General features: G+C 42.9%; 1 protein-coding gene and 1 non-coding gene across 3 annotated transcripts in view; one reads left to right on the top strand and one right to left on the bottom strand.

Moving 5' to 3' along the window:
* Nucleotides 1-2794, top strand: part of LOC141906765 (sodium- and chloride-dependent GABA transporter 2-like) — a 36776-nt gene extending 33982 nt beyond the window's left edge. For both annotated transcript variants that reach the window (XM_074796123.1, XM_074796122.1), the window contains exon 15: nt 298-2794. In XM_074796123.1, the coding sequence (XP_074652224.1) occupies nt 298-444 (147 nt within the window). In that variant the 3' untranslated portion in view covers nt 445-2794. The remainder of the gene's footprint in view (nt 1-297) is intronic.
* Nucleotides 2795-12685: 9891 nt separating this feature from the next.
* Nucleotides 12686-12758, bottom strand: Trnak-cuu (transfer RNA lysine (anticodon CUU)). The gene has a single exon. It is a non-coding gene; the product is annotated as a tRNA-Lys (tRNA).
* Between the last annotated feature and the right edge of the window lie 14714 nt (nt 12759-27472).

Here is a 27472-nt window from a genome sequence, read left to right as displayed (position 1 = left end):
TTCTACGAGGCATTTTCAGAAACTAAGAGAGTAGTGACGTTTAGACTCAATTCTACGAGGCATTTTGAAAAACTAAGAGAGTTACATTTAGACTCAATTCTATGAGCCATTTCGAAAACAAAGAGAGTAGTGACGTATATACTGTCTCAATTCTATGAGCTATTTTCAAAACTAAGATAGTTGTGACGTTTTGACTCAATTCTATAAGACATTTTCAAAGCAGTTTTGAAAATGTCTCAGAAACCGAACCTTAGACCCTGATTTCACTGATAATAATAATTTAAAATGTTCTTTCAGCGATTTGCTACGCTGATCAAACCGAAACTGAAGGCGCATCAACTCCGCGCGCAAGACAAGGACGATATATGTATACTGAAACGCGGGCCGATAGAGGGCAGTGTCACTGATTCTCAGACGATGTACAGTACGACGACAATGACGTAATCACGTTCATCTCAAGGTCGAATCTTTAATGCGAGTGTCAGTCAGCCAATCAAAGAGGCGCTGGATCTCATGCCCGTCTTTTAGATCGAATACCGTTTATTTTGAAAATCTTTTAGTTGCTCCGTGCTGCATAGATGGCAGCACCGGACGGTCAATCGTCTGCGAGTTCAAACACTGGCAGGTTTAGATAGAAATCGGATCGCAATTATTGATATTTCGAAAATCGACGAGGCTGCCTGAATAGTCATTAGAAAACCCGCTCAGGTGCAGCGGTATGCGCACTGAAATCATGACGAAAATTCTTGAAAACAAATTTATGAAAAATTCTCCCAAATTTTGGAATAAAAGGCTTCGAATCGGACCACGGACCTAAACAATTGAAAAGAGGACCAGTTCATCTAATTTCGATTGCGATTCTAATCCTCCAGGAAAACAGGGGGACCAGAAGGATGTCCTACGCACTTCGTCTTCTAACAGCAACTTCAGTCGGGTCAATATACTGCTTTAAGAAACAATATATATTTATAAATATGTATACATGATGATGCCGTCTTTATATTCAGAGTACCGCCACCTAGTGGTCGTAGGGCGTACTATTTCTGCACTAGCCGTTATTTGTGATTTCAAAATCATAGTCGAATTTTAATGTTTGTTGTATTTTGATCACTTATTCCGTATACATTTGTAATTACGTTTTTGTGTATATAGAACCAGAGTAAATGATCTTAGATCTGATGTAATCTGACTCCGAACCACCAGATGGCGTTCCATACAGTTAGGAAATATTCGCCTAATACAGTTCTAACTTCCATCTAGAAATCAAATTCATTGAATCATTTGTTGTATGCTTAATCGAATATTCGGAAAAAAATTGAAATTAGATTATTATCGAGTTCGTCGAGTATTCCAGCATCATATTTGTACACTATCGCCACCTGGTGGATCGACCTCACTTGCCACAATCGATCGCGGAGTCATCGTTGAAGTAATGAAAATTCTTTTTTTTTGGTTATATAAGAAAAATCATGGATTTCGATTAGAAAAAGACGTTTTCAAGAATTATGGATATTTAAGATAACTTTTATTGAAAATTAGGATATATGTTATCATGTGACCGTAATTGAGGGTCTTGATAAATGTGACATTGTACTTTTATTGAAGTTCTTGATTAATGTGACCGCGTGCCCTCGTTCAAAATGACTTACTATAATAATGACTTACACATGTACGAATCCATGACGTTTTTTTTCGGCGATCGAGTCCACGTGACAGCCAATCAAACGGTCGCTCGGTGACTTTTGTTTCTGCGATTTCTGCTCATGACAAAATGAAGGGTAAGAGTTCTGCTAGTAAAACGTTCGTCCTTTCTGTTGATGGTGGCTGCCTAAACTAAATATTACACAAATGACTAATCATTTGATTAATTGAAAATCTGATCATTGAAAGTTTGAAATCGATTGACGTGCCATTGTAGCAAGTGCCCATATATCAAGATGGCGGCCATCTACAAGGTTGCCAGCAGTGACGAAGTGCCTATTTACCAAGACGGCAGCTATCTTAATGGGCACCAGGTCTCAGTTTCGCGAAATAGTTTAAGCCTAAAACGGTTCAGTTTAAATTCTTGTCCTCATTGAAAACATGAAGTAACCAATAGCAATTTCACCAAAAAGTTGAGTGAACTATGTTTGTGAAACTGGGTCCTGTAGAAATAAATTCCTATACAAAGATGGCGGCTATTTTCCTGCTAACGAGTGGTAAATGTTAACATTGATTTCGGTATTATATTTTCTTGCCAGTGGCACTGAATATATCACTATTTGCATCAGCAAGCCAGTACGACAGCCATCTTTATTAAGGCCATTGGTGAATACCATTGGTGAATATGCCTCCATGACAGCCATCTTTACTAGCAGAATTGTTTTTTTTTTGTATAATGTTGTGTAATTGACTTGTTCTGTGATTGATAATGGAATTCTTTATATATAAATTGATATATCATGACATAATAGCTGGCCATATGTTTTTCTTAAAATATATAAACCAGGATTCGATTCCACAGTTGTAAATGGGAAATATTGGACCAGAGTCAACATTTCGGAAACTAACTAATTTCAAGTCAGAGTCAATTGGAACCTCACAACAACTGTGGAACTGGACACATGGCCAGTTCTGCAGTTGTGGATCAAAATATGTCCCAGAGTGAAGATTTTGAAAATGAACTCGGAGTCAGAGTCAGAGTCACCTCTCATTGACAACTGTGGAACTGTTTCCCGGACATTCGATTGTAAAATATAGCTGAAAATTTGTACAAATAGTTGATATATTTTATATTATAATAATAATGATAAGAACCGTTCACGTTTGAATAAGAAAAGATGTTTATTCATTTTATTTTTTGGAGTTCATTCTGATACGGTTTATACGTTACGGGGGTAGAGGTTAGACGGGATGCTCGATAGCAGGTTCGTCTAGCGCGCACGACACTTCGGTTCCCTTGCTAAGTGCGTCTGCATCATCCTAGCGACGCGCAGAGACGCGAATCCCGTTGCCTTTAGCAACTCGTTGCCGCGCCCTTTTTCCTCGTCCGCGAACAGTAGCTGCCTGTCTGTAAAGATAGATAAAGACCGATGAAGGAAGATATCAGAAAATGGCTGCCACGGACATCAACCTATGACCTAACTGATTGTTTGTTCTATAAAATAATCCACCTATTACATAACCCCTCTCAGTTTACTGAAAAACCACTAACTCCACCTAGCGGATCCTAACTTGCTGCAGCAAAGTGGTGCCGCGTTCTATTTCCTGCCATAAATATATGCAACGCTCGTTAATCAAACCAATTTTCTCTAGCAATACACACTTCGCAACTTAAGACGTCCATTTTGTTCATTAAGAGATCAAGAATAACAGATTCCCATACGCAGACCTTGCGTGCTTAAAACTATTCAAAAATGTCATCTAGGTCTCTGAGAAAAAAACGGCGCTTACCGTCAATAGTCGAAGTGTCGTCTGCCGATGCGCCAGGTATTCTATAGACGGAATAGTAACCGGTGTTTTTATCGGATTCCACACCTCCGCACGTCCACTGGTACTGTTTAACGCATCTGTTACTGCAGTGGGATTCAGCTACTTTCCGTAAGGTACCCACATCCACCACGCAACGACATCGACCCCTGTAGATTTGCATAAAATTAACATAAATAATCGGCATCTTTTTCAAGGTGCCAAAGCATCCGACGTAAGCACAGTAAAGAGGCACCTGATTAGGCCGAAATGGTAAATAAGCATTAGGTCGAAATGGTAAATAAGCATTCTAGGCATTCTTCAAGTCAGCGTCTGATGGTATGGTGGAGCAAAAGTGCGTACGAACTTTTAGCCTGGGTCAGGTCAGGGCTTAGACTTAAGGCCAATCTAAAATCACGTTGGTTCTATAGCCAATCTTACGACTTCTGCCCTGTCTAAAATGTCTAAATCTCCTGCGTACGGTAATGTGCATAGAGAATAACGTGGACCATCTAAAGCTTTGAATGATCATCGAATAGCAAAGAGCAAAAGTGTAGAAAAATTTGCATAAGATAATTTACCATCGGAAAGAAACCAAAGCGCCATCTATATACAACTGCGTTAACTTTCTAACCGATCTTAGTTATTGAATTAGCGAACGAATGCGCGCAGTCCATATATCAAAATACAAGAAATTACCGAATTTGCATACCATTTGCATAAATTATCATGGATAATTAGTGAAGTTGACATTAATCCAATTTTTCTGAGCGTAATCCTGAGTAATTTGAATTCAAATATAAACTCGATGATCAATGAATATAAAAAAATCGGAGTCGGCCCTTTTGTAGACAGCATTTTTTCTAAATATCTGGGCAAAGGGGGTTGAATATTAAAAATGGACTCATGTTTGAGGCCGCAAAAACCGTTACTATAATGTTTATATAGATTGATACCGAGTATGCGTTATACGAGGGGTTCTGCGTTCGATTCTATGTGCACTACGTCATCAATATTGGTGCTTCAAACGGTGGACTAGGACTCTGTCCATTAATTACCCTTCGGACATGGCGGTGTAGGCGCGTTTTTCTCGGTGGCAATAAGACGTACATTCGTCGCGCGACATCCAATCTTTGCGGCCGTAAAGCAACGACTGAACGGTCGACAGGTAGCAGCCTTTATACTCAGAGCTGGGATCTAATCGCGGAGCGGCTAAGTCACTAGAAAACTGATGGTAATTAGCTGAAATTTTGAAAAACGAAAAATAGAATGTAGGTAGCCATAAAAATGTGTTCTATTTCAAGCAACAAATTTGTTTGATTAATAAGATAATTTTTTCAATAGTAATAACCATAATACCTATAACATTTCCAGGGGTCAGTGTTGCTCCAAAGTTAACCGACGGATGAATACCATTTTATTGAAATTTAGATTAACCAACTTTTGAGCAACGGACCCCTGTAAATATGTTCAGGTTTCGTATTGGTTTAGCTTATCGAAAATATGTCTACGAGCAGAAAGGCATTTCAACGACTGTAAGACAACACTTAAGCAAGCCGAAACAGTCTGATCAGCCGGGTGCGACTAGTTCGCCATCTAGTGATCAGTAAGTATGTCATGTCAGGTTATCACGTCAAAACCTATCCTATTGCATGGACAGTGAAGTAATTTAGAAAAATCTTCCATGAAATTCACACGAACCTTTCAGACACTTGTCTTTGACGACCGCAAATTCGGCGGCGCTCAGATCTCTGTCGAAAATCGTCAAACAAGACAATTTACCGTACATGTGTACATTCCAATCGTGAAGCCGCGTGCCTAGCCAGAGTTGACCTTCGAATGCCAGCGAAAATTTCCCCATTGTGCGCGTTCTCGAGTGGTCATTGTTTGCCAGCCGCATCACGCCTGTGTTCCAGTTATACGACACGGTGAAGTAGTGCCAGTGTGCGCCCGGAACTGCTCCCGATCCCTCAGTGAGGCTGAACAAAGCCGGATATTTGTCGTGAGGTTTCAATATGATGCTGAATTTCCTTTTGTAGACGAATACGGTAGTGCCTCGTACCCATTCGAGCAATATGTACAGTTCGCGTTCTTGTAGGAACCTCGCGAAAAACGCGATAGAAAAACTGGAGTCCATCAAAGCGCGGTCCATGCCTAGGTTTTCGAAATAGACGGAATGCGCTGGCTTCATGATTTCTAAAGATGTTTGCTGAACCGCAGAAGGTGGGCCGGGTTCAGTAAATGGGGCCCCGTGCACTGTGCCGTCGAGACCGGCGCCGCTTATATCGGTAGATGTGTAGATTCGATCCAGCGGCCACCAAGCTACGATATCATCTTGATCTGAAAGTCGAAATGAAAGTAGATTTATTAGATTGTAGGTCTTAAACTGCCTTCCAAAGACCAAAGTCGAATGAAGTCCACGCAAATGTGCAACTGGGCTCAGAGTCAAATCAAACCCACACAACTGTAGAACTGGATTCTTAAACCCACACAACTGTGGAACTGGGTTCAGAGTCAAATTAAACCCACGCAACTGTGGAACTGGGTTCAGAGTCAAGTTAAACCCAAACTTTGGAACTGGGTTCAGACTGAAGCAACAATAGTGTAACTGGAGTTCTGCACAGAAACAACTATAGCAAACTAAAATGGCAAGATGAATTGTTGGATTTTGGATTCGAACCTGCAACAGCTGACTAAGTGCCCCGCTCTTACGACTAGTCTAGTCAGCTAGCTATGTACTCGGCTGCAGCCTGTCCTAGAAACAAACTGGATTCGATGAACGAGAAAACTTACACGGCAACTTGTAAATGCGAACCGGTTTTTTCGGCACGTACCCGGTGCGAGAGACGCTTAACTGATTGGCTGAACCTCCGCAAAACAGCCACTGATTGGTCAGACACTGACTCAGACAGTAGTTATAACCAATCGGCTGATTTTCATACAGGTGTCTAGAACAGCGACAAATACCACTACAAAATAAAATGGACGGGACCCGTTACTTAGACAAGGCCAGTCTAAAACTATTTTTGCTATTCTAATCGTTCTAGTTCTGGTTCTATAGCCAATCTAACAACTTAAGACCAGTCTAAGCTCATTCTCGTTCTATAACCAATCTGACAACTTAAGACCAGTCTAAGTTCATTCTGGTGCTATAACCAATCTAACGACTTAAGACCAGTCTAAGCTCATTTTGGTTCTATAACCAATCTTACAACTTCAGACCAGTCTAAACTCATTTTGGTTCTATAACCGATCTTACAACTTCCGACCAGTCTAAACTCATTTTGGTTCTATAACCAATCTTACAACTTCCGACCAGTCTAAACTCATTTTGGTTCTATAACCAATCTTACAACTTCCGACCAGTCTAAGCTCATTTTGGTTCTATAACCAATCATACAACTTCAGACCAGTCTATCAGCTCATTTTAGTTCAATTAAACTCTTTTCCATTTAAGCTCTATGGCCAACTTATCTTCAATGCAACAAGATGAACTTATATTCTTAAGATATACGAATATTTATATAATGAATCTATGCCGGATAACTAAACCAGCGCCAGGTGGTTCAAGTACAGAGTTAAAACCAGTCCAACACCATCTGGGTTCTTTCTATCGTGCGACTTGACCATTTGTGACTTTTGAATTTAAGTGACAAATATGCACTTAATGGTCCAGAAAATCATATTACGACGTTTTTCATGCTTGCCCTTTTTGCACGGCACTGAATTCAAATCTCTTGTAGTAACATCTTAGACCGCATCCGCAGGGCGTATTGCTCTGGCCTCCGACGATCTTGTAAAACGGCCCTAGTCTCCCATTGGTCGATAGACGCATTGGTTGAAAGCATCCGATTGGCTGGACGTTCGGGGATGCGTCAATTAGAACCGGCAAACCAAGAAACCACAATAACGGCGCCCATTTGAAAATCAGTGCCATCATATTCTGAAAAAAAAAATCAGTTGATAAGAAATGAATTCGAAGGATATCTTAAAAAGCGTTGAATTGTAATGATTTCTAGACATTGCGTAGGTCTTGGCCCCGTGAAATTCAGCATTAGAAAAAAAAACAAAATATTTTGAGAACGCTCGTTTAGAAAATTGATACGTCTTCGGGCCTATTTGTTGTCTTCATCTTTTAGCCATGTAAAGCAAGTTAAAGCGCTTGGTCCGGTGGTTAGTGGGTATCAATTCATCGCCTGCTCATTAGCATATCAATATACAGTGGGTGGCTCCGAGTGACAAGCCATAAAAGCCGTTTTTCAGCATTAAGCGAGCGTATGCTAGGTAAACTATCGCTGATAGATGAAAACGCAAACAAATTTAAGCCAGTTCATGATTTATTTCTGAATGCAAATTCCTTACTGATCAAATTGATGCATAATATTTACAGATCAACCGATTATTAACGAAATTAGGCACCAAAACGTCGCACGAAGAGCAGTTGTGACAGACAGTAGCCATATTAAGGCCTATGTTTAGTAAAATTCTTAGAGATCTTAATCAGAGTCAGTTCTATTACTACTTCAACATTTTCAACTGTAGGTCGTGAATACGAACATACCTTTATCTATTTTGTGAAATGACGACCACTTTATTGAAAACATTTAAAAAGCCGTCAGTTTTCTGATCCCGCAAATTCTGTAGCGACGGCTCAGAGAGATATTCGTTTACTTACCATGACGACAGAAACCGTCAGATCGTCTGTTGTCGGGCAACGAAAAAGAAAAACGTTTTCAAAATGGTGGACAAACTCCATCGCAATTGCACGAATTTCTATTGAGAACTAAAATGCAAAAGACATCAAAAGAAACCACCATATTTTGGCTGATTTTCGTTGCAGTTTCTTTGTACTCCGAGCGATCCGAGGCCAGACGATACGTCGGTTGTTTCGGCGATTTGAAAAGCGATGAAAATTCGAGAAAGTTCATGTTCGTTCCGGAATCGTTGAACGATGCTGACCGTGTGTCTATTAGGGTCTGTTCTGAGCAGTGTTTGGAGGAAGGCCATCGCTACAGCGCGGTTTCTGACGGGTAAGACTTGAGTTCATCTTAAATTAGTTGAAAGGTAATTAAAGCTAATTCGAAGAGTGCAAAGACGTCTGTACCCTGCAACCAATCGGACAATCCTGACCTCAGACAATCTGCTGTCTGTACTCACCCCTTAGACGGACTGACAATGATAAAACTTAGTCAAGAAAGAATAAGTAGCTTTGTGAAACGGCTACCAAATTCATGGGCTTTATTCTCTCATAGGGTATGGTGTTTTTATCAAAATGATTGGTAAAGTTGGAGACCAGCCCGCCGGAGCCACGTTACTTATCCCAAAAAGGGTATTTCCTTCAAAATTCACCATGGTCATGAAATTTCCAAATTCCCCGAAACTTAAACCTAGCCGTTACCCTAGCAGGACTCGAACCTACAGCCAGCGGCTTGCCGACCGAGCGCGCAAACCGCTAGACCATAAATCTGAAGTGATTTTTGCGGTTTGGGAGTTAGTCTGGTGAGTGTGGTGAGCTGCTGTAGCTATTAACAATACCGACCTTTCATGTTATACTACAGCTGTCATTATCGAACCCACATTGTCAGGATTCATACCCAATCCTATAAAATGGGAAGGCATCAACGCTACATAAAAATGATCTATTTTCGCCTTCCTATTTGGCTTCCAAGAAGTCTAGCCATTGAACTTATATGGCTAAAAAAAATTGATACCTTGTTTCTCCGCTCTGCTGAGCTTAAATGTTGACCCGGCCGGCCGCCTATCTACCCTATACATATTTTTTTAAAATCGTGATCAATTTTACCATAACAGACCCGGCCGCTATAGAAATGAACTGTTTATACATTTTATCTTATTTTACAAAAATGACCCGGCCGCTGCGGAGAAACAAGGTATCATTTTTGTTTAGCCTATTTACTATAGTATAAGACGTCATCCTAGAGTTCGCTCTGCTTCGAATAAGTTTAGTTCGTTACTGTTTTATGATGTTTATCACCTTAGATTGTATAACATCTTATTACTTATTCTTCCCGGATTGTCGTTCGATATATCTGATAAAATTTTGCCCACTTCCATTAGATTCCACGCAAGAAACGTTGAGTAAACCTAGGATCATCTTATATCTTATTTGCCCTCTGAATAGGGTATCTGATAATTATTTTGTCGTAACTTCCATTAGAAAAGTTGAACAAACCTAGGCCTATAAACTATCAATTAGCTCAAGGAGCACTTCCGCACCCTTTTTTTATACTATATAGTATGATTTCATACAAGTGTAAACCTGGCATCACATTTAACCTAATATCGGGTTTTAATCTGATTTCAGTGGACTGTGTTCTTGTGCTGGTCGTATCGACGGCATGGCGAAACTCAACGATTCGAAATATTGCACGAAACCGTGTTCAGCTGAGCCGCGTAGAAAGTGCGGCGGCTCGGTGGACGCGAGTCCGAAATACTTTATACTGGCCGTTTACGATAACCAGAAGTCTAAAACTGTTCGCATCGCTGCGACGAAAACAACTTCCACGACACCGACACCGGTTAGCGAGCAAACCGCTGAATATTGGTTTAACGCGTTGAATAGCACGACCGCAGGCGACGATGACGTCACGTATGTGGGCTGTTTTCTGGAGCCGTTGAGTGACGTGGCGCCCAGTTTCACGGGCCCGACGCATTCGAACGAAGTCGTCGGTTCGTGCGTCGATAAGTGTAACGCGGAAAACTACAAATTCGCCGCCATGTTGAAAGGGTAATAAGAAATAATCAGAAAATATTAGCCTACAAGTCTTAAAGCGTATTTAGAAGATACCTTATGAGTTGTCTTATTGATTTCAAATCGTGGTAGTGTTTCTAAACATGAATGATTTTAACTACTGTGCACTAGGGACACCTGGTGGATCCTCACTTGCCAAAAGTGGAATCCTCTATTGGAGCAGTAGTTGATGTCCTACTGCGCAGCGCACAAGTGACACCTGGTGGATTCTTACTTGCAGACATAAGTAGAATCTTCTATCACGCAGTAGTTGATGTCCTGCTGCGCACTAGTGACACCTGGTGGACCATCGCTTACCCCAAACAAAACCCCCATTAGCCGGGCTTTAATTGATTTGAGTTGGAATGATAATTACTTACAAATTGTAGATAATTAACAAAATCAAGATTATGAAAATGAATTGCTTCTGAAATTAGGCACCGGATTACCAGATTTTAAATTTTCAGGTCCATTTGTCGGTGCGGGGAACAGAAAGATATGAAAGTTTTGGAGCCGGTACCGGACTCGCGCTGCAGCTACCACTGCGAGGGGAGCGAAGAGAAACTTTGCGGGGGGTCGGCTGACACAGATTACAATACACTGTCGGTCTACAGTAGACCGCTGAAACCAGTGGCAGATGCTGCAGCACCAGTAGTAGCAGGTACGATTTTGAGTTCAGGTACTTTCCCCTAAAATTGAGCTCAAATCTACGAACTCTACTTAAGTTGTTATTAGATTAGCATTGATGTGGTCTAAGACTGGTCTTGAGTCTAAGCCATGACTATGGATCCAGCTCCAGCGGCCGATTGCAAAGTCATCGCTTAGACTTACGACCAGTCTAAGACCAACTTAGTTCTATAGCCAATCTAAAAACTTGATTTAAGAAGTGGTCTTAAATCTTAAGACTGAGGTCTAGACTAGTTTTCAGTTTTTAGATTGGTTATAGGACTTAATGGTGGCACTGCAATCAGCTTCGGTAAAGATGGCTGATGATGTCATACGGAAATTAAAAAAAGCAGCCGTCGTTTGTGGAAAGTTTAATAAGGTTGATATCATATATCTATTTTAGACTCGCCGGATCAAGACGAAGAAATGGGCGGAGTTACAAATAATTTGACTGACAGCGGAGCCCGCGTGGTGAAACAAGTCCACATCAGTAAGAACCAAAATAATATCTGCTAATTAACGATTTCTTTAAGAATTTAGAATGATATTTATTCGATATTTTTTTTTCGCTGATAAAGTTCGGGTTGAACGAGGCAAGTCGGTGATCGTACCCTGCCTACAACCGGAAGTCTCGCACGACTTTCTCGATCCGGAAGTGACGTGGCACGATAAATTCAACCAGCCAATCGCCAACGAGCGCTACCAGACGATGGAGTCGGGTGACCTTGGCCTCGTCGACGCGCAGCCGAAAGACGGTGGTTTGTTCGTCTGCAGGGTGACCGGGCAGGACGACAGCGGTAACAAAGAGATTAAGGAATTCCAATCCAGACTCGTAGGTAACTAAATCACCGGTCGCTAGATGGCGTTGGAAACATAGCTTCGGCCTTGAATGTATAATTTAGTATAACGCATAAGAAAACGTAACTGCTATCATTGAATCGACAGGTATTAACAATCAACACAGCCGCTAGGTGGCGTCAGGAAATATTTTACACATTTCAACTATATCCTAATGAACATCTCCAGGAACTTAAAACTAGTGTTATAAAATCCCTAACTAAGTATGAAAATATAGTCCAAAAAGATTTATCGAGTAGTTTATTTCGACGTTATAACTGAAAAAGTCATCGTCAGGACGAGTTTTGTGTAAGTTCGATATTCCCGGACTATTTAGATAAAGTTGAAGCGTGGAATAAACTTTCAGACACTTTTTTAGAATCAGACAGCCTCTTGGCATGGTGACTTAATTCATGATATCATTTGACCTGTTAATCTGACATTTTTTTTGGAATCAAAAATGGCCACCAGTCAGCCATCTTGAACGGCACAACGGTTGGAATAGTTCAAGCAAACACTTTACTCTATCATTTTGGGATATCACATTATAATATACCCCTTTTTCGTTCGCAGTTTACGTGTCACCGGATTTCAAATACCGGGTCAGTTTTCGCTACCAGTTAGACTCGTGCGACTCGCCGAAACTCGCCGCAAAACAAGCCGCCATCAGAAAACTGCTCAAGTCGAGCGTTTGCCCGAAGAATCGAGTTTGCGCGATGGCTAAATTCAAAACCGAATGTCATTTCTACAAGAGTAAGAAAGATTCGGAGAAAGTGCGGCATAGTTTAACAGTGGCTTTCGACTTGATACCGGGTCCTAGGTATCATCTACCGAATTGTGATTTCGATTGTATGCGGGCATCAGTCACTGGCTACCTCAATCAGGTAAGTGGTTTACGAAATGGACAACACCGAAGGGTTTTTCGCGTAAGACATATGAAAATGTAAGCTTTCAACGGAAAAATGAAATCGACGGCAAAATCAACGCCCAACGTGGGGCTCGAACCCACGACCCTGGGATTAAGAGTCCCATGCTCTACCGACTGAGCTAGCCGGGCTTGTTAGGCATTGTTCTATCTAAACGTACTCTCGATATGTAGACCATAAAGTCAAGCGCGTTAGATTTTATCGGAAATTAAAATTATCTATTGTGATAATCATTGTGCGACGCTTTTAGTTGAAAACAAACAACAAACACAAGACATTAGACATTTTATAAGCACACTTTCAAAAACTGATCGTCCACATTTCACATGTGTTCAGTGCTTCATCTGAGACATTTTTAATTGAAAATGAACTACAAACACCAGATATTAGACATTTTATCAGCACACTTTCAAAAACTGATCGTCCACACTTCACATGTGTTCAGCGCTTCACCGGAGATATTTTTAATTGAAAATGAACTACAAACACCAGATATTAGACATTTTATCAGCACACTTTCAAAAACTGATCGTCCACACTTCACATGTGTTCAGTGCTTCACCTGAGACATTTTTAATTGAAAATGAACTACAAACACCAGACATTAGACATTTTATCAGCACACTTTCAAAAACTGATCGTCCACACTTCACATGTGTTCAGTGCTTCACCTGAGACATTTCTAATTGAAAATGAACTACAAACACCAGATATTAGACATTTTATCAGCACACTTTCAAAAACTGATCGTCCACACTTCACATGTGTTCAGTGCTTCACCTGAGACATTTTTAATTGAAAATGAACTACAAACACCAGACATTAGACATTTTATCAGCGCACTTTCACAAACTGATCGTCCACACTTCACATGTGTTCAGTGCTTCACCTGAGACATTTTTAATTGAAAATGAACTACAAACACCAGATATTAGACATTTTATCAGCACACTTTCAAAAACTGATCGTCCACACTTCACATGTGTTCAGTGCTTCACCTGAGACATTTTTAATTGAAAATGAACTACAAACACCAGACATTAGACATTTTATCAGCGCACTTTCACAAACTGATCGTCCACACTTCACATGTGTTCAGTGCTTCACCTGAGACATTTTTAATTGAAAATGAACTACAAACACCTGACATTAGAAGACATTCATCAGCACACTTTATTCATTATTGAACAATATTAATGAATTTTAATCACAAACACCAGGCATTAGGCATTTTTTCATTTCTTTTTCTGTCAGGAATTCAAAGCCGTTTCTGCAGTAGTTGACAACGAAGTTCTCGCAGAAGTGAATAAGATCGACGACCAGACGATCAACATCGATCGCAATTCTTTGAAAAACGATTTCGTTTTTCAATGTCCCGGCGGATATAGACTACACAACATCATCTGCGGTAAGCCCTGTTACGAGCTGTGTGTGGTAGCCATTGATCGAAGAGTCGCATGACTAGTATCAACTAGTATCAACTAGTATCATCTAGTTTTAACTAGCAGCTCAAGAAAACTTTTATTTCTACCTTCAGTGCCCGGTTTTATAGACTAGTTTTATCTTTAACCCGAGGTTAACACATTTTTAATTGAGTTAACCCCCAGATTTAAGATAATGCCAGTCTATAAAACTGGACCTAGGAGTATTTATTCAGTATCGTTCAGTATAATTAAGATATTAATTCAAATGAAATGGAAACCTTTTAAATCATGAAATCGAACCTATTTTTTTTTCTATGTATCATGGGATTCTATCTTAATAACTATAAGTGGCGTTGTGTGGTTTCATCTGTTAAACCCTCAGTGCTGGAATCCATATTTTTTGTTTCTGTTACAGTACCGTGTCATCCGGGGTTCTACAGCACTGCCGTACAGGATAACTGTCACCGCTGCGATATGGGTTCTTATCAACCCGATTACGCAATGCCTCGCTGCGTCGTTTGCCCTCGAAACGGCACAACGCCATCTACTGGGACGATCAACATCAAAGACTGCATTGGTAAGTTTGTTCACCTGGCAAAGCGGTAAATATCGAAATGGGTAATCGCTAATGTTACGGCGGTGATGGGGGATTCCACTTGCGGTAGATAAGTATCCACTAGGTGTCGCTAGTGTGCAGTAGGGCATCAACAACTGTGGCAATAGAGGATTCCACGTGTGGCAAGTGTGGATCCACCAGGTGTCGCTAGAGTGCAGTAGGACATTTACAACTGCGGCAATAAATGTTTCTTCTTGTGGCAAGAGGGGATCCACAAGGTGTCGCTAGTGTGCAGTAGGACATCAACTACTGCGGCAATAGAGGATTCCACTTGTGGCAAGTGAGGATCCACCGGGTGTCACTAGTGAGCAGTAGGACATCAACTACTGCGGCAATAGAGGATTCCACTTGAGGCAAGTGAGGATCCACCAGGTGTCACTAGTGAGCAGTAGGACATCAACTACTGCGGCAATAGAGGATTCCACTTGAGGCAAGTGAGGATCCACCAGGTGTCACTAGTGAGCAGTAGGACATCAACTACTGCGGCAATAGAGGATTCCACTTGAGGCAAGTGAGGATCCACCAGGTGTCACTAGTGTGCAGTAGGACATCAACTACTGCGGCAATAGAGGATTCCACTTGAGGCAAGTGAGGATCCACCAGGTGTCACTAGTGAGCAGTAGGACATCAACTACTGCGGCAATAGATTATTCCACTTGTGGCAAGTCATGATCCACCGGGGGCCACAAGTAATTGCTCAATTCATTCTGCATTCAGAATTTCAAAATTTTTTTGATCGATTCCAAATATTACTTGTAGATAAAGGAGAAATACGCGTTTCGGTGAAAATGAATGAAACAGGATCAATCGTCGGTTCAGTCGCAGTTTTCCTGGTGATTTTACTCTTATTCGCGACCCCGTGTCTGTTCTATTGGTACGTATGAACCCATGTCTCCGTTTCTTTTCGAACTTCTTTCGATTTTGCTACAGTCGTTTCTTTGGGAAATATAAAATTCGGATCGCTGGTCAATAATTCCTTTTCACCGATGTAACTTTAGGATTGTTACAACTGCGTTTTTCCTGAAATATATATCTCAGGTTGGTCAAATTCTACTTCAAAGACAAAAAAGAATTATGGCGTTTCTTGCGACTCGGGAATTTACTTTGCCCGAAATGTGGACACACCGTTGCCCAGAATCAGATTCAAAAGGTAAACACCCTCCTACCCAGTAAACTTGAAATGGGTGCCCCTTTATTCCCATTATGACGTCACATAATTCAAAATAAGATGGCTGCAACTATGATGTCATCGAATAGCTTTTGGTTTATGATGTCATAATCTATGTCATAGAAAATTCATTTACGAACTTGATGTTACCCTAATTGCGTCATAGGGGGAAATATTAGGTACCCATATTTTCTGCTCAATAAGTTTAATTGTAAAATGTTAAAGCAATATTTTCTTTTCTGGGGGTTCATAAGAGAACTCTGGAAGAGAAGAAAGGCATCTGGGCTCGAATATTCAAACGCATCGCTGAGAAAACGGAACCAGTTTCGGGAACAGACTCCGAAAAACAGGCCTTGATAAGCGTAAGTTCATAAATCTCTGATTTACCAAAGCTATAAGTCCATATCAACGTGGAATATGCGTATCCCCAGATTTCCCACTAGATGGCGTGCGTATCCGTGGGACAGAAAACTTTCATCTAGATTTTTGAACCTCGTTTAGAGATCCAGCATCGATGTCCTACTGTACACTGGCGACACCTGGTGGATCCCCACAAGTTTAATCCTCTATTGCCGCAGTAGTCGATGTCCTACTGCACCCTAGTGACACCTGGTGGACCATCACTTGCCTTAAGTGGAATCCTCTCCTGTCGCAGTAGTTGATGTCCTACTGCACACTAGAGACACCTAGTGGTTCTCACTTGCCACAATTAAAATCATTCATTGCTTTTCTTCGAACTCCAGGCGACAGAAATCGAACCGGAAGTCGACGACGACGCACAGGACGACGAAGAAACGAAGCAGATGAAGTCTGATTTACTGAAATCAATGCGCGCCGCTTTACCACAAACAGTTCCGGCAATTTCCTCTCATCAGATAGAAACAGCGTCTGATAGCGACGGGAAAAAGACTCCACCAAAACCGATACCGAAATACATGTTATTCCCGCCCGTATCACCGGCGCTTCCTAAAACCGGCGACGACGGGTCGACTGAAAGCTTCGACGGTCGCAAGGGTCTGTTGAAGACTTTTAAACGAATCGTTAAAAACAAAGCCGTTACGCCTAAAACGAAATTCGCCAACGTCGTCGAACAGGCGAAACGTACGAAGGCGATTTCGCCCGAGTCGTCCTCGGAGAGCGAGGAGGGCCGGTCGTTGGTTTCGCCTCCACCTTCGAAAAAGGATGTCGGAAAGTCTTCGGGCTCTTCTCATGGAAGTTCCGATGAGCATTCTACGTCGGTTAAACTGTTAACCAGTCTGGCCAAACAAGAACGCCAGATGTCGATGATGCAGCCGAAATTTAGCGGCGCTAAAACGCGGAAGACGTCTACGGTTAAAGAGGACTCGTCCGAAGCGGACAGCGCGCCGATCTCAGCCAGAACCTCGCATAGCGGTCAGCGCGCAAACCTCCCGAAACCGGGTCCGAGTCCGAAATCGAGCCGCAAAGGGTTAGTCGTACACGCCGGTGACAAGGTCGACCGAGGATCGGACGATCGCAGACGACATTCTAAGCGACATTCGACGCACGGCCGCGAAGAACTTCTGAAATCTATCCGGGACCTAGGAACGACGGATAGCGCGGATAGCGAGGCCGAAGCGGTTGCTAAAATAGCCGGAGCCATCCGTCGCGAAAGCCGACGCTTATCGGCAGCCGATACCGGTCGTAAAGCCCTGCTCGAGTCGATACGCGAGGCCGTCGAATATGACGTCACAAGCGACGAATCGGATCACTTTACCGCTCGGAGATACTCGGCAATTCCCGGAAGAGAGGAACTGTTACGTTCTATACGCGATGCCGTTAAGGAGGAGTCGTCTGCGAATCGGAGGAGGGTTAGTTCGTCTGGTAGAGACGCGTTATTGCAGTCGATAAGAGACTCGGTGAGGCATCATAAAGCCGGCGAACGGCGCTCCAGTCGCAGGATGTCAGCTGACCTGCTCGGTCGGCGCGAGTTGTTAGAATCGATACGGCAGTTAGCGCGTGACAGCGAAACCGATGACGTCACCGCTGATGACGTCATACAAGCGATAGCGAACGAACCACGATTGGTTGATGATCGTCAGCAGTTGTTAGCGTCAATACGTAATATAGCCCGGAACGATTCTGTAGTGCCTGTGGCTCCACCTGGTGATGATCGGCAGCAGTTGTTAGCGTCAATACGTAATATAGCCCGGAACGATTCTGTAGTGCCTGTGGCTCCACCTGGTGATGATCGGCAGCAGTTGTTTGCGTCAATACGTAATATAGCCCGGAACGATTCTGTTGTACCCGTGGCTCCACCTGGTGATGATCGACAGCAGCTGTTAGCTGCAATTCGCGACGCTGGTGGGGCCTCTAGTATACCAACACCTCCGTTACCAGTGCCTCCGCCTCCGGTAGGACCACCGATAGGACCACCAGAACCACCACAGATGCCAGTGAGACCACCACTCCCGCCGATGTCATTTCCAGGACCACAAGCTCCAACAGGATTACCAGCATCAGGACCACCAGTTGGACTGCCACCACCCGGACCACCAGCTCCACCAGGACTACCAGGATTACCAGCATCAGGTCCACCAGTAGGACTGCCATCACAAGGACCACCAGCTCCACCAGGACCACCAGCACCGGGATTACCGAAAGCACCACCACCACCCGGACCACCAGCTTTATCAGGACCACCGATGCCACCAATTGGTCTGCCACCTACTCCTGGACCACCAGCTCCTCCAGGACCACCAGCACCAGGATCACCAAAAGCAACGCCACCATCCGGACCACCAACTTTATCAGGACCACCAGCTCCACCTGGCCCACCAGCCCCACTTAGGCCACCGGCTCCTCCAGGACCACCCGCTCCTCCAGGACCACCCGCTCCTCCAGGACCACCTCCACCTAAATAACGATGGAATGTGAACTGTATTGTATAATAAAATGTGTTGTTTTATAAAAGAATTACAATGTGTTGTTTTATAAAAGAATTACATTGCCTTTCAATGAATCTAAAAAAACAAACCTTACCGAGACTGCGGATTCTTTATTTCCTATGATGCGCATCGGGATGTATCAGAGAAGGAATCCAGCTTTCAACAAAATATCGAGCAATAGTTTCAGATCAGTTGAATCGTCGGAATCCATGCGAGAAAACGAGATATTAAAAAGCAAAAAACGGAATCCAACCACAAGCGATTTATGCCTGTTGTCTAACCCGAGGAGGTTACTATGTTACCATATCTATAGAAACGGTTACTGCACCGGACATAATTGTTAAATAATTTCACCCAATCACCAGCCTCGTTACAACCGAATTCGCTACCAATTTTCTGGGAATTTTTGACCGAATGAACACGATGTGAAAAGATGCCTTTGATAGCCTAATATGAAGAATAATGCCCTGATACTTTTGCAATTATTTTGGCTTTTCGAGACCGTCGTCGCCGCGTTGAAGTATGAAGGCTGTTTCGCTGATAAAGTCGTAGGGCAGTGGAATTTCCGCTTCGACCCCACGCCCTCGAGCGCCCCCGTCGAGTGCGTGGCACACTGTCGAGCCCATAACCGACAGTACGCCGCTTTATCACATGGGTACGTACATTCGGGACCCAGGGGCTTTTGAACAGGCATAGATTTCTAGGAATATCATAGTCCTATGATTAATCTAATACCTAATTTCATAACATTACACGTGGACTAATGACTGTCTATTTCAACTTGACTTGAGGCGTTTACCGAACTAACAACTCTATGAAACGCCCAATTCTCATAAACGACCAGTCTTAAGGTCTAGGCCTAAGTCTACTTTTGAACGTAAGTCGGACTATGCAACTGGGCCCTTCTTTGTGACGAGTAAACAAACCAATTTTATACCCTAATTATCTGAAATTATGGCTTGTTTATTCAGAAATTGGTTCTATTTTTCCGTAGCCTACCATCACTTAAACTGAATTGTGTTTTTGTTTAGAAAGATCTGTTTATGCGGTGACACTTTAAACGACGGAACCGACGAAATAAAACGTGTCCAAGACGAATACTGCAACGCCCCCTGTGAGCTGAATTCGTCGTTATTCTGCGGGGGTAAAACTACCCTGGATCGCTACACGGCTTGGTCGGTTTATTCGACCGGGTCTCACTACATCCAACAGACCCGTTTAGGTAGGTCTATAGGTTATTCCAAACCCCTCCAATAGCATAACCTGATCAATGAGTCTACCCAAATGCAACTGTAGCTGCACTTACGGCAACAACCCCTATCAGACTTGCGGTCTTTATCCCGCAACCCTCAGACAATCTGCTGTCTGGACCCTGCACCCCATCAGACAATCTTCTGTTTGTATCCTGCACCCCTCAGACAATTTGCTGTCAGAACCCTGCACCCCCTCAGACAATCTGCTGTGTGTACCCTGTACCTCTCAGGCAATCTGCTGTCTGTACCCTGTATCTGCTGTCTGTACCCTGCACTCCCTCAGACAATCTGCTGTCTGTACCCTGCACTCCCTCAGATAATCTGCTGTCTGTACCCTGCACCCCCTCAGACAATCTGCCGTCTGTACCCTGCACTCTTTCAGTCAGTGTGCTGCCGTTCATCGACTAGTAGAATCACATAATCCTTTTTACTTGCCCCTAACTAAACCCATAAACAACAGGTCTACGTGCATACTAATATCTTAATTGCTCGTAGATTAGGCTTTACACTTTATCCAGACAGACCTTAAAGCTGTCTGATTCGAATTGGTTGCATCGGCATTTCGATGTCATGATAATTTATGTCATGAACAGTTCATGGGTTATCGAAGAAAGCCATAGTCGATATCATTATCATCAGTTTCATTCTGTATTTAGATACTGACACGATTTCACGCGAACAACAGACGACCGAATATCCCGGGAAAAACCCAGCTGAAATCAGAAAGAAGAAAACTCGCGAAGCTCCGAATTTTCGTCAGGCGCCACCGCCCAATTGGGTCCAGAACAGCCCAAAACAGCCACCACAAAACTTGGCTCCGAAAGATTATCAACGTTCTCCATCGCTAGGTGGCACTCAATCTGATTTCAATAAATATTCGTCTGGGAATCAACTATCACCGCCAGGTGGCGGAGCACCGCCAGGCATGTGGGAAAATTCACCAGCGAAACAAACATCGCCGCCACACGCCACAACATCGCCTGATCCGGGTAAATATTAGTTCGGTAAACGCCTGCAAGGGGCGTTGTTGTAGTCGCTGTTGTAGTGACTTGTAAATAGCACAATACATAATCGTACATAACCTTGTTATCTTTTGTAACAATTTTTTTAAACAATTTTTCCCTCTTGTAAAAATTAATCTATAAACAAAATTGTTTTTCCCATCAAATACCACGGGAATTCGTTTGGAGGAGAGTTACAAAATCATCGTAAATACTTTTCTACCCGTTGCAGCAGCGCCGACGTTTATAGGCTGTTTCAGAGAGTCGAAACGTTTGTATCGCGCGTTCAGTTTGGGGGAACATCAGAAAGGCAGATTGTCTGATTGTGTGGAAGCCTGTCCTCCGATTCCAACTACTCGTTTCATCGCTATGGAAATGGGGTAAGCGAACAAAAAGAAATTTATGAAAAACTCTTCGTTTTTAATAAATATGGCCCCCAGGACTCTTATGTACTATCTATTAAATTACATATTTACACATGATTTTCACATTCAGGTTCAAATGTTTATGCGGCCGCCAAGATGACTTACAGTCAATAGTGAACGTACCAGGTGAACTCTGCAATGCTAAGTGCGTCCAGGAACCGACTGACGTATGCGGCGGCTTCCCTACCTCTGACGGGTCGTACGTCATTTCCGTTTACGGGTTGCAGCTTCCGGTCGCGCCGGGAGAACAGTTGCCACTGAGTAAGAGTGTTTTTTAGAAATTAATTTTTCATATAACTGGATTTTAAGAAAAGTTGAATTCATTATTTCACAATATCGCACTATTGACCACTGCATCTTTTCACGATTTGAGCACAGTCAAGTTCAGGCGTAAGGAACTAGGACTGAGCGGCAAATTTCAGTGTCATGACTCTTTTGAAATGTTGAACGTATATACGATTCCAGTTTGAAGGAGTATGTTCATTATTTCAGATGTGGCGCCTGCGCACACAACTCCGGTTCCCACGGGAAACGACGGTTAGTTCAAACGTATTCTATGGTTTATTTGTCTGTCACATGCATTATTTTGATATGAACCTGGATCCAATTCTACAGTTCTGAGTTAAGATTTGACTCAGAGTTAACTCATTGAAAATGAACTAACTTTAACTCAGAGTTAACTCTTCTTACTCACAACTGTGGAACTAGGTCCTGGTTATAGTAAAATGCGAAACGAAACTTGCAGAGCAAAACAAAAAGTTCGTTTTTGCGCGGTGAAATTATTTTTCTGACTGTACACTAGCGACGCCTGGTGGATCCTTCGAGCCCATCGATTTCCATTGCAGTACCCGTACCCGTTGAATGTAGCACAGATGTTTGATTGCTTTTTTCTTCCAATTTCAGTCCACGTTCACCGCGGTAAGACTGTCGTCGTGCCTTGCATTAAATCCGAAATGGCGTCACAATTCCTGGACCCGGATGTCGTTTGGACCGACCAGATCGGTCGGCGGATCAGCCGCTCCCGATTACAGGTGGCGCCGTCCGGCGACCTGGTAGTGAACGACGCGCAGGCGTTAGACTCCGGCCAGTACAGATGTTACGTCACGGGTCGCGATGCGGCCGGCTCCGATATTACGAAAGAATTTCAAAGAAACCTCATAGGTATAATATGCGCACGATTTTGAAAAAAGATGATTAAGAAATACATCGATTAATTTAAGAACTTTGAGAATTTCTTCGAAACGGTTTTTGTAGAGGATTTTAAATTTCTTTATAGTGTACACGACACCGCACTTTACGTATGAAACCAAATACCGCTATCTGGCCGAGAACTGCGACTCGCTGGCCGCGAAACGAACGACTTTGGAACGACTGCTGAGAATCAAAATCTGCCCGCCCGGTGCCCTGACCGCCTGTACAGTGAATACGATTGATATACAGTGTCACTATTTCGCCAGTATGGGCAGTTTGCAGCACGAGCTGGTCGTGAAGTTCAACATCGTGGCCTCCCCGTCCTATGAGCTTCCCGACTGCGATTTCATCTGCATGCGCCAGCAAGCTATGGCCAACTTCAATCAGGTACGACTCGACGACAATCTTCCATTTTGTTAACAAAAGGGGTAGCAGAATCTGCGGCCAGCGCTTACAAGAAATTCACCATTGAAATTGATTATGATTCTGAATAGAGCGTCGATCAGCTTTTGAAAGTGTGCCGATAAAATGTCTTATGTCTAGTGTTTGTAGTTAAGTTTTAATCAAAAATGTCTCAAATTAGATTTTGAACAGATCTGAAGTGTGAGCAATGTCTTTAAGAGGCTAAAGATTGATATACTAATTTGGAAAACATTCTTTAAAATGTTCAAACTTTTTTTCCGTATCGTATTACAGGCATTCAGCAGTTTAGACGCATTCCTACAAGCAGAGGGTGCTGTGGCGCAGACTGGTCCCGGTAGTTTCCGGTTGGATAAGAATTCACTGGAAAAGCAATTTACGTTTACGTGTCCAGCGGGTTATAGCGTGCAGGATATTGTTTGCAGTAAGCAGCCGACCATCCAAAAGAGCTTAAATTTTAGACCAATGAAAGCTTAGATTTGTTATAGCCAGACTAACAACTTAAGACCAGTCTGAGCTCATTTTGGTTCTATAACCAATCTAATCACTTAAGATCGGTCTAAGCTCATATTAGTTCTATAACAAATCTAACAACTTAAGACCAGTCGAAGCTACTTGTGGTTCTGTAACCAATCTATCAACTTAAGACCGGTCAAAAATCATTATCGTTTTTTAGGTTTTATAACTATATCTAATAACTTAAGACCTGTTAAAGCTCGGTTTTGTACTATAGCTGATCAATCTCATTTTGGTTAACCAATCTAATGTAAATTACCAGTTTTCTTCACAAAATGTCCCATTTTATTTGAATCATCGAGGAATTTAAATCTAATTCAATCCGTTGTTTTATTGCTTCAGTACCGTGTCACCCGGGACAGTACAGTCCACCCGAGGATTACACCTGTTACGACTGTAAGAAGGGAACGTACCAGGCGGAATTCGCGATGGGAAACTGTTTCGATTGCCCGTCTAACGGTACCACGGACGGTAGCGCCACCTACAACGTGAAGGAGTGTTTCGGTAAGACGAGATGGATTTCACGAAAAAGTTTTCGAATTATTCGAACAGTTCCACAGTATCGGGAGTTTGAAATTTGACTCATTGAGAATTTATAACGAACTCTCAACTGTAAAACTGGATCCTGCTGGGTTATCACATCGCCTAACACAGCTACAGTTGGATATATGAGCTACATAGATATTAACAAAGGATAGAACGAAATAAGACAAAATGTACTAAACATCCTTGAACCAATATCAGACAACAGATATTAAGCCTCGTTTTCAATTGTAGAAATACTGTCAAAATAGCATCTTCGCTTGCCAGGGGTCCGGTATCACTCCCGAACTCGCTTCCACCAGGCCCCTGGCCTCACCACGCGTGATTTCATTACTGGCGTTGCTGCGCATGACGTCATATATCGATTTGCGAAATACTTCCTTGTTCGGTAAAACGTTCGCTGATTGGTCCATTTAACGGGAAAACCAACAGAAGCCTAAAGTCGTTTGTGACAAGCGCTATGAGTGGTACGACCGGATTCTGGTCGGCTAGTAACGACTCCAACGACTCGTGAGGTCAAGGGGTTCGGGGAACAGCTTTAGCGTAGTGGGTTCGAATCCCTTGACGGGTGAAGATGTCAATATAGTTGATTAACAAACACTGTCCCCATTATATGGACATGATTATTTATTTTTTGTGTTTTATTTTTTTCTAGTACCCGGTGAAGTCAGGTTTGATTTCAACGTACAAGAAGCTCGTACAATGGTCGGTATTTCCGCCGCTGTTATTGTGATTTGTCTCCTGTGCTTTTCACCTTGCTGTTTATACTGGTAAATATCCCGAATATATTCCTAATCAACCACTGCTTTCCGATCGTCGCGAGTAAAGTTTCAATACAGGTATCAATCTGCATCTTGGAACCTGCACCCCTTGAGGCATTGGACGATCAGTTTTCAAAAGTGTACTGATAAAATGTCTAATGTCTGGTGTTTGTAGTTCATTTTCAATTAGAAATGTCTCAAGTGAAGCACTGAACACATGTGAAGTGTGGACGATCAGTTTTTGAAAGTGTGCTGATAAAATGTCTAATGTCTGGTGTTTGTAGTTCATTTTCAATTAAAAATGTCTCAGGTGAAGCACTGAACACATGTGAAGTGTGAACGATCAGTTTTTGAAAGTGTGCTGATAAAATGTCTAATGTCTGGTGTTTGTAGTTCATTTTCAATTAGAAATGTCTCAGGTGAAGCACTGAACACATGTGAAGTGTCGACGATCAGTTTTTGAAAGTATGCTGATTAAAATGTCTAATATCTGGTGTTTTTAGTTAATTTTCGAATAGAATTTGAGGAATGACAATGTTGATGGCATGCATAATGTCTGAGGGGTCCCAAGAGAATGGTTATAGTGTTTTGAACACGATAGGCTGCAGATTGATACCTGGTTTGACATCAAATCTAATCTCCTGAATTTCTCTGTATATTGTAGCTGTATAACAATGGCTTGTAAAAATTCAATGGCCGCCAAACGATGTATGCGCATGCGCGAACTGATGTGTCCGTGTTGTGGTAAATCATCTGAATCCAAGACTCCGGGTACAAAGTTTGCGGTATCCTTAGCAACGGTAAGTACTGAAATAATAATTAGCGAGGGCGATTCACTAGGTGTCGCTAGTGCGCAGTAGGACATTATCTAATGCCGAGATAGATCATTCCACTTGTTTTAAGTGAATCACCTATCAATATTTGGATGTCTTGCATAAAATGTAGTCAGGCTTTTACTGGCGCCCTCTGGTGGGAGAGTTGATCACTATTTCATGGCCTAAGTTACCTTACTCAATATCGACATTTCTTTATTTGACAGTTGAACCGCGCCGAGGACGAGGCTCGTCGCCTAGACGGTCGACCTTCGAGACGATTCTCGCGGGGTCAAGGTCTTCATCGCTATCGTCCCGGCAGCAGACACGATAGACTGGTCGCCGGCGTCAGCAGACACGCTAGACTGGCGGCCGCTACTCGACACAGCCGACACGACGGTTACTGGTACAATCACGAGAAAGGAACGTACTATAACGATGACGGTTGGTGGGACGAGAATCAACAGTTTCACTATTACGACGAGTATCCAGACGATGAGTTTGATAGTTACGGTGATGACGATGATGATGAAGAGACTTATCCGATGTTACCGGCGCCTGAGTCGCATTTACCTCGACTACACTCTATATTAGCTCAAGCTCGCGCTCACCCAAAAGCGGCTCCATCTTCGTTCGCCCCCGCCCCACGGGTAGCCGCCCCACCACCGCCGCCCCTTGCGAATCCGGTCCCGCCTACTCTTGTATCACCAGCCCCGGTGCCACAACCTCCTCTAACTGTGCCTCCTCCAGCAGCTCCAGCACCACCTCCCCCGGTAGCTCCTCCCCCGGCGGCTCCTGCCCCTCCCCCACCAGTAGCTCCTCCCCCGGCGGCTCCTGTCCCTCCCCCACCAGCAGCAGCAGCTCCTGCCCCTCCCCCACCAGCAGCACCACCCCCAGCAACTCCAGCTCCACCTCCTCCTTTAGCTCCTGCCCCTCCTCCTCCAGCCGCGGTAGCACCACCGGCTCCTCCGCAACCGCCAGGACCCTCTGTGCCGCCCGCTCCAGCCGCATCGGCACCTAAACCCGCAGCTCCGCCACCAAGACCAGCTCCAGCTGAGGACCCAAGAGACGCGTTAATGGCCGCGATACGAGCGCGCAGAAAGGATTGACCACTTTCACGAGTTCCATCAGTTTACTAACATTGTCTTGATAGAGATAGGAATGGATTCTTTGTGAAACACAGTTTTACTCCAATAAAATTGCGATTCGAAACGAATCGAATCAAAGTCGTTTTCTTCTTCCTGCGGCGATATACTCAAAATTCACCCGAATAATATCGTAATATTTTACAATATCGCAGAGAGAGAGATGTTCAATGTTGAATTGATTTTTATTGATAAAATAAAACAACATCCAGTGGATCATACAACAATATACAATCAATTTACATTAAACTTTGCATTGAGTTACATTAATTAGTTCATCCACTTAACACCAGGTGGTTACATCCAGGAAGAAAGCCACTAAATATTTGGATGGATATATGAAAGCTGTGGGTACTGGAGTGTGTAATGGGTAGTGTAGTGTGATCTGTGTGCATTTGTGGCCAGCACACAGATCACATTGATCATTGGGGTTTGGTCCAGGACACCCGAGATTTTCAACAACACGGAAGTAACGTGAAATAAATGATGACTTGAATTGCATGACTACCTACCACCCCCTCATTATTGTTGGAAAACTAAACGTTCGGCACTGACTAAAAATTAGTAATAACATTTTAGAAATGGCCAGAATTTTGACTTAGGTTCTATGTCATTTTTATTTTACAATTGCGATTGGTATAATTTTTTTTAAACGGCCGTTAAG

This window comes from Tubulanus polymorphus, chromosome 6 (genome assembly GCF_964204645.1).
Source record: "Tubulanus polymorphus chromosome 6, tnTubPoly1.2, whole genome shotgun sequence".
Lineage (NCBI taxonomy): Eukaryota > Metazoa > Nemertea > Palaeonemertea > Tubulaniformes > Tubulanidae > Tubulanus > Tubulanus polymorphus.
This window is presented reverse-complemented; position numbering and strand designations above follow the sequence as displayed.